At 41.2% G+C, this 8686-nt stretch overlaps 1 protein-coding gene across 2 annotated transcripts in view; it reads left to right on the top strand.

Moving 5' to 3' along the window:
- The window catches only part of LOC109405826 (adenylate cyclase type 6), a 626637-nt gene that overhangs the window by 605103 nt on the left and 12848 nt on the right, over positions 1 to 8686 (top strand). For both annotated transcript variants that reach the window (XM_062855487.1, XM_062855488.1), the window contains exons 18-19: positions 7041 to 7281; positions 7363 to 7741. In XM_062855487.1, coding sequence (XP_062711471.1) covers positions 7041 to 7281; positions 7363 to 7741 — 620 coding nt within the window. The remainder of the gene's footprint in view (positions 1 to 7040; positions 7282 to 7362; positions 7742 to 8686) is intronic.

The raw sequence follows: 8686 nt of genomic DNA on the forward strand, positions 1-8686 counted from the left end.
ATCCCTCAATAATTTTTTAAGGGTTCCCTGGGAGGAGCTCCTTATACAAAATTTAAAGAAATTCTTTTAACAAGTTCATGAATAAATTTCTGAAAATAAACTGTAGTTTTGAAGGAATCTGTGAAAGAATACCACATAAAACAGCAGAACACTTTGCAGGTATTCATGGAAGAATTTCTTGCAAAGGAATAGATTCTGAAGTAGTTTTGCAGAAGCTGCTGAGATAACCTTTGGAGAAATTCCTGAAACAATCCCTGAATAAAGGTTTGAATGCATTTCAATTAATCTCTGGAGGAAAACTGGAGAAATACTTCTGAAGGAACTTCCAGAAGAATCTCTTGTGAAATTTTTGGATGACTTCTAAATAGATGCCTGAGCGAATCCCTGAATAAACGAATGTATACATGGCGGGACGTCTAAAGAAATTCGAACAACTATTTATGAAAGAGTTAGGAGCAATATTTCTGAATTTCTAAAGTTAAACCCTAGAGGAACATCTGAAAGAATTTCCGAATCTCCGTGAAAACATCTCCTGTAGTTGCATCTTTTGAAGAAATCTTTGGAGACTTTCCTGGAGAAACCCCAGGAGTAAATGCTAAGAGAATGTCATGAGAACTTTCTGGAGTAATTTCCTGTGAAATCCCTACGAAAAACTCTGGGAATAAAACTGATGATATTTCTGGAGGAATTCTTTCAGAAATGTTTGCAGAAAACATTAAGGAATACGTGCATGTACTTCTGTAGCAATATTGTAGGAATTTTGCTGAAATTATTCTAGAAAATCCTGCAAAAAAACTTATATCTTAGAAAATATCAAAGTAGTTATTGGGAAGGAATACATTCTTAAAGAATTCTCAGAGGAATATTTAGAAGAAATCTTGCTGAACTCTTGCTAGAATACCCTTTCCACGATGATAACAGAAAAAAAAACATTAAAAAATGCTTCATGGAGGAGTTTCCCTGGAATAATCTGCAATAGAGGTGGCTGAGCAGCAGCTTAGTAATATCATCGGCTTTGCGTCCACGAGACCCAACATAAACAAGGACCTTGAAACGACCCTATTGCGACTTCGTAAGTCGATGGACGATGTCAAGCAAGATCACGTGAGACTCGTGAAGACTGCAACACCGGCAGAACCTGTGAAAGCAAAGATTACGAAGTCTATCCAGACGTAGGCCTTCGCTTTTGCACGAATCCCAAATGCTGTGGCGGATGCGACTGCTAGTGACAAGCTCTCGAAGAAGCGGGCGAGGTAGCCGTCAGGTGAGAAACTATCTGGCGGTGCCCGTAAAACTAGGCGTATGCTTACCCCGAAGGTCGGCAGCAATGCCGGTAAGTCGGACCCCAGCCAGGGTTTCTGGAAAGCTGGGAAGGGTGGGCCAGAAAAGGCTGGTCCGTCCCGTAGCCACAGAGTAGGGCGAATCAAGTGGAGGACCCCTCATGGACGAAGATCGAGCGGAAGAAAAAGACGTTAAAGAGTATGTGCCAAGTGCGAGAAAGGCGGCACGCTCGTCATCAAGACCGAACAGTCGAAGTACTCGGATGTCTTGAAGGCGACGCCAATCTCGTGGTATTGAGAGCCGACGTGCGCAGTATCAGATGTACTCGTATGGGCGAGATTATCCTGCGGAGCTGAAGCGCAATAAGGAGCGCAAGGCGCGCCGGCTACAAAAGTTTGGTGGAAGAGGTCCTCTGGCGAAGAGGTAGAGATGAGGGCTCGCATACAACAGGCGACTCTGAAGGTGAAAACCCTAGACGAGGTCACCGAAGTGAAAGAACTCATCACGTCACTGCGACAACAGTACGAAGTGCAGGTGACCGCCGCAGCTGTTAAGCTAGTAGTACACAGGGTCAAATATTTGTCCAAAAAGAAACCAATGCTCAAACATCTTGTTTGACTTGATCGAATTTTCATTAGTGTCAAGCTGATGTTGTTTCCTGCCTTCTTCCCTTGTCAAATATTTGACCCTGTGTACTACAGGCCTTAGGCTACGGAAAGGGTCAGCAGGGACACAGGTAGGTTTGGTTGAGCTACCTGTGGTGGACGAAAAAAAGGCCGTTAAAGTAGGGAGGATTAATGTAGGCTGGTGCTTATGTCATCTGACATTCCATGAGCCACCGGAAGTTTATTTTGGGTATCTGGAACCAGGACACAAGTCATGGGACTGCAAAGGCCCTGACACTCTGACAGCAGTAAACTGTGTAGGAGATGCGACGCAGAAGGCCACAATGCACAAGGCTGCACGAGTGCACTCATTTGTCTGATCTGTACGGGCTAGGCGGCGGATGCTGCGAGCACGATCTGAGTGTCAATGTGAATCCGTGAGATGATACCAACAGGATCGTGATGGCCAAGACGAAAGGTGTAACGGCTCTTACTGAGCAATCTCCAGAGATGCTGGAGGGTATCATCGAGGGACTCTTTCCGCGTCATGATCCTAGTCCTTGGCCTCCTTTCATAGGACAGCTGCGGACTGGGGTTGGCGATGAAGAGAGGGCCACCGATGTGGAGCTTAGCGTAGGTATGGCCCCAGATTCGGACGGAGTTTTGAACCTGGCCTCAAAAGTAGCTACTGCAGAGGTTCCAGAGATGTTTAGGTCTGCTATGCGAGCCGTACCGTGTCACATGATGCAATCTGCGTTATCATTGCACAATGGTCCACAAAACAGATGTACGAGGAAAGATGCATTCAGCGCCTCCAAATGATTTTTTAGACAAATATGGTCTTCTACAAAGTTGCTCCTAAAAATTAGGGTGGTCCATATTTTCAAAGAAATTGGAGACCAAACTTTTTTATTTGCAAGAATAACTATATACATTCTTCGGAAGAGTTGTAGTTGTAGATCTATCAATTTTGTGCAAGTTTGCTGAATACTGTTTTCATGTAGCTTTCAAATTGACCGAACTAGAGATATTTTTCTGAATAAGCTTAGGGTGGGTTCAAGAAAAACCGGTTTTCTGGTGTTAACTTTTTCAGTTTCGATTTTTCATCTATGTCGCCCAGGAAACACTTGTAGAGCATTCGAAGACGCATCGTTTCGTGCACTGATATGGTCGTTATCTCTGTTGGTTCAATAGTTACAGGTGTTTTTCTTTAAAAATCATATTTTTTTGAAAAGGTGATAAGACGGGTTGGGGCAAACATAAAAAAACTTCTTTTGCCCGCATTCAAAAGAAGAAATGTTATTATAAAACATATCAAAAAATAGAGGGCTGTTATTTTTTAAACTCAAGTAAAAAATACTTGAAAAGTGCCTATTTTTTTTAGAAAATCATCAATATCTTTTGAACGGAATGACGTAGCAACATTCTTAGTGCACCAAAATGTTTTTTACTTGAGTTACAAAATTAGCACCCCTCTAATTTTTTGATGTTTTATAACAACACTTCTCTTTTGAATGCGGGCAAAAGATTTTTTTTGTGTTTGCCCCAACTCGTCTTCAAAAAAAAAGATTTTTAAAGAAAAACACCTATAACCATTGAAACAAAAGAGATAACGATCATTTCAGCGCACGAAACGACGCGTCTTCAAAGGCTCTACAAGTGTTTCTTGGGCGACTTCGATGAAAAATCGAAACTGAAAAAGTTAATGCCAGAAAACCGGGTTTTCTTGAACCACCCTAAGCTTATTCAGAAAAATATCTCTAGATCGGTAAATTTTAAAGCTACATAAAAACTGTCTTCAGCAAACTGCTCAAAATTGCTAGATCTACAACTTTTCCGAAGAATGTATATAATTATTCTTGCAAATAAAAAAGTTTGGTTTCCATTTTCTTTGAAAATATGGACCACCCTAATTTTCATGCGCATTGGAAAGAAAGCCTTATTTTTAGGGACAACTTTGTAGACCGGACTCGATGCAGAGCAAAGCATGGGAATGTAACTCTAGATAATCGAATCCTGTGTCCGGTCTGTCACCAATTGCGCCATAATCGCATACTAATGTGCAAAATATCTTACTTATGACGATTCATGTATCCTATGTAGTTTGGAATATGTGCTGTGCGATATTTGTATCGATTATCATAGCGTGAAATAATCGAAAAAATAGCGTGCTAAAATCGAGTGTGATATAATGGAGCGTGATTAAATAGAATCGTTACAAAATCGAAAAACCACTGTATTACGTTCTGTTATAATTTGGATTTGTTTATAGCACAATATGTTATTTTCTTGATTACACCTGTGTACTTTTTATTACAATTTTAGTTATTTTAACATCATCCTGCATCCAGTTTATAACATAATAAGTTATTGAAATTTTTCATAACATCATAGCACAATATGTTATGAACTTGATAAAATTTTCTATTTGGGTATTTTTGTGGTGTTTCAGTCTTTTCGGGGATTAAAAACAACTATATGTTTCTATTTCTAACGATCCTTACTGGATCTTCTTCAGGGAATCTGTAATTTTATTGGACGTTTACATTGCTTTTTAACGCGTTACGCAACACTTAACACATACCGAATAAGTTTTTGTTTCTTCGTCTAGTAGTTTTTTCTTATCTGTATTAACGAGATTTTTAGCCCTAGGCTAGTTGATCTCGGGACCCACGCTTTACTTCCCTTTTGAAGGAAGAACTCGCGTTTTGCAAGTTTGTCGGGAGTGGGATTCGATCCCAGGTCCTCAAGTGTTCTAACCATCACACCAGGTCCGCTCCACGTCTAGTAGTTGTTTTTCGAAACATTTTAACTGTCATTTCTTGTTTTGCTACAAGAAGTGATTGATCGAGCAAGTGGTAGGTGGGAGGCTGGAATCCGCACGTTAAAGTGATTATAAACTTCGTTTCACATACTTACTTTATTTCTATAAGAACTATCACAGTACAGAAATACATCTAGTTTAGCCTAGTCCTGCACCGATAGCGTTTAATTCGAACAGTGATTGTTAATTAAGGCATACCTAATTGTCACTCTCTACTTACAAATTTGTCCGTTTTTTGGAACCGGAAAACCTTCAAATTTTGAAAAACTGATTGCGTATAGTTTTCAAAATGACAGCTTAAAGTTCGTTCTATTTGTGTGTTGTATGGTCGGTTATAATTGTATCAGTGTGGTTGGTTCGTGTCATGTTTACATCGGTTCTGTTTTGGTTATTCGTTTTCGTTCTTTTTGGTTTATTATAGAGTGGAGTAGACCAGCGTAGACTACGTCCAGATTCCAAAAAACGGACAAATTTGTAAGTAGTGAGTGACAATTAGGTATGCCTTAACCCTCTAATACCCAACCCCGCCTTTAGACGGGGTATAGTTTGAACATTTTTGTTATTTTTGTTTCGTGGAAAATCATTTTTTTTATATTTTTGGCTGATACTTAGGACTGTTTTGTATATCTTAAAATGGTTTTTGGTGTATTTTAAAGCTTATTTACATTTTCTTTTAAATCATAGAAAAATTGGTGTTTCAGTCACTCTCTAGAAGTCATTGTTTATTTTGTATTGAATCGCTACAAATAACATATTTTAAAAATAAAATTACACGGAAAATAATTTTTTTATGAAAAAAAAAATAAAAATATTTTAACAATTATCATAAATTCTCAGAATGTTTCCATCTCAAAAAAATCCGTACTCCAAATAGGCTTCCAGGAAAAATATAAAACTGTGGGGATGTTCAAAAATAAAAATAAGAAAAATCAAAAACTGAAATTCACGAAATCGAGAATTGAAAAGAATCATCTTCCAAAACATGTTTAAATCGATTTTAGATGACGAAAAATGATATTTAGATCAAAATAAAAAAAATTGGGAATTAGAGGGTTAATTAACAACTTTTTGTAGCAAAAACAAGAAATGACAGTCAAAATGTTTCGAGAAACAACTACTAGATGAAGAAACAACAACTTATTCGGTATGTGTTAAGTGTTGCGTAACGCGTTAAAAACCAATGTAAACGTCCAATAAAATTACAGATTCCCTGAGAAGATCTAATAAGAATCGAAACGTTGGAAATAGAAAACATATAGTTGTTTTTGATCCTCGAGAACACTGAAACGCCACAAAAATACCCAAAAAGTCTACTAAACAGTCGTCGTCAAAGCTGTTATAATTTTCTAGTCGGTGGCCTCCATGGCAGCGCGCGTGGGACAGTTCAATCAGAGAAAGTTGAGTTTAACTGGAATGCAGTTTCAACGGCTATCATCCACATCGTCTTGGAGATTCAAAGGGGGTGACGCGTGGTTTTGTAGAATGGCTAGTTCAGACGCTATACAAGAGGTGGTCCAAGGACTTGGAGTCGGCTTCGTAGGTCATACCGGTGCCCTGCGGTCGAAATCGACCCTTACAGCGATTAAATGGCCCCCGAGAGAATATCCTGGTAGCGTTGCTGTTGCGGCGTCGGTCTACTGGGTTGGATCTGAGCCCGAGGTTGGAAAGGGGTCTCCGGTAAGGGCCGAGGCAGGTGGAGGCTCCATGTCGACACGTCCTTCTATGTGCTAGCTGATAGGGCCTTATCGCAGCTTACCTTGAGGGTGCGATGTGCACTAGCCCCTCTCTGAAGCAATGCCTTCTTGGTGGTTCCGGAGAGACAAAGGGTTTGGCGACCATGGGAATGTGTTTAGTGGGTCGAGTAGGGAGTAGTCCTGGCTATTACTTTTGTTGTAGAACACGGCCTTAACCCTACACTGCCCGGACCTTCCTATTCAAATGTCTGTTGAACGGATTTTCCCCCCCATGCCATGGTTTAGAAGGAAAAAATAATGAATATCATTTTCGCTTTACATTAACCGCAACATTTTCCACTCGATAAACATTATGATGTAAAACGAGCTTTGTCCGTCTGGATTGAATTAAACGATCAAAAAGACCTCTCATAAAGGTAATTAGCACTGTGCTCAAAATAAATCGCCACACCTCGCTGTAATAATACAGGGTGCAAGAGCCTCTTGCTTCACCAGCAAAAAACTTCTAATTTTTAATTTCACGCCTCGCTGGAACCTTTTCCCACGTTCATTCCCAGAGAAAGCATCCCGTCCCGAATTAACGCGATTGTAATTGACCCCCCTTTTTCTTGTTTCACCTCTCTCCACCCACCACAGGTTCTACACAACGGAGCGCTTCCTAATCGACGTCGCCTTTCTGGTGGTGTTCGTCATCGCGCAGATCATGCACAGCCAGCAGACAGAGATTACCCGCCGACTGGACTTCATCTGGAAGCTGCAGGCCACCGAGGAGAAGGAGGACATGGAGCACCTGCAGGCGTACAACCGGAAGCTGTTGGCCAACATTCTGCCGGTGCACGTGGCGGATCATTTTCTGCGCCGCGAGAAGAACATCGAGGTAATTGGCGTGGAAGTCTTTAAACGTCGTCGTTCGTGAGAAAATTAACGCATTTTCTTTGGAATGTCCCACCCTCAACAGGAAATTTACCACGAGCAGTGCGACCGGGCCTGTGTCATGTTCGCGTCCATTCCGAACTTTAGCGAATTCTACATCGAACTGGAGGGAAACAACGAAGGCGTCGAGTGCCTCCGATTGCTCAACGAAATCATTGTGGACTTTGACGAACTGCTGGCGCAGGATCGCTTTCGGCACGTGGAGAAAATCAAAACGACGGGATCGACCTACATGGCCGCCTCTGGGCTGACGTTGAACAGTGGCGGTGGTGGAGGCGGCGATACGGTGGTGGCAATGAGCGAGTCCGGACATGTGACGGCCATGCTGGACTACGCGCTGGAGCTGTTCCAGAAGATTACCGACGTCAACGAGCATTCCTTTAATAATTTTAGGATGAGGATAGGTAAGATGGTATTCGCTCAATCATAGTTTGAACTTCTGGGAGTATTCCTGGAAGAATTTCCGTAGGAATTCCTGGAGTTTCCGAAGGAATTGCTGGAGCAATTTTTGGTGAAATTTTCGAAGAAATTTCTGGAGAAATATCCGGAAAAAGTATTGGAGGAATTTCTGAAGAAATTCCTGGAGAAATTTCCGAAGGAATTCTTGGACGAATTCTTGGAGGAATTTGCACAAGAATTCTTAGAGGAATTTTCGAATGAATTCCTAGATGAATTTCCAAAGAAATTCCTGGAGAATTTCCCGAAGGAATTCCTGGAGGAATTTTCTAAGGAATTCCTGGAGAAATTTCCTAAGGAATTCCTGGAGGGATTTCCTAAGGAATTCCTGGAGGAATTTCCGACGGAATTCCTGGAGGAATTTCCGTAAAAATTCCTAGAGGAATTTCCGATGGAATTCCTGAAGGAATTTCCGAAGGAATTCCTGGAGGAATTTCCGAAGGAATTCCTGGAGGAATTTCCGAAGGAATTCCAGGAGGAATTTCCGAAGGAATTCCTGGAGGAATTTCCGAAGGAATTCCTGGAGGAATTTCCGAAGGAATTCCTGGAGGAATTTCCGAAGGAATTCCTGGAGGAATTTCCGAAGGAATTCCTGGAGGAATTTCCGAAGGAATTCCTGGAGGAATTTCCGAAGGAATTCCTGGAGGAATTTCCGAAGGAATTCCTGGAGGAATTTCCGAAGGAATTCCTGGAGGAATTTCCGAAGGAATTCCTGGTGGAATTTTTCAAGGAATTCCTGGACGAATTTCCGAAGGAATTCCTGGAGGAATTTCCAAAGAAATTCCTGGAGGAATTTCCAAAGATATTCCTGAGAAATTTCCGAAGCAATTCCTGGAGGAATTTCCGAAGGAATTCCTAGAGGAATTTCCGAAGGAATTCCCAGAGAAACTTCC

This window comes from Aedes albopictus, chromosome 3 (assembly GCF_035046485.1).
Source record: "Aedes albopictus strain Foshan chromosome 3, AalbF5, whole genome shotgun sequence".
NCBI classification, from domain to species: Eukaryota; Metazoa; Arthropoda; class Insecta; order Diptera; family Culicidae; genus Aedes; species Aedes albopictus.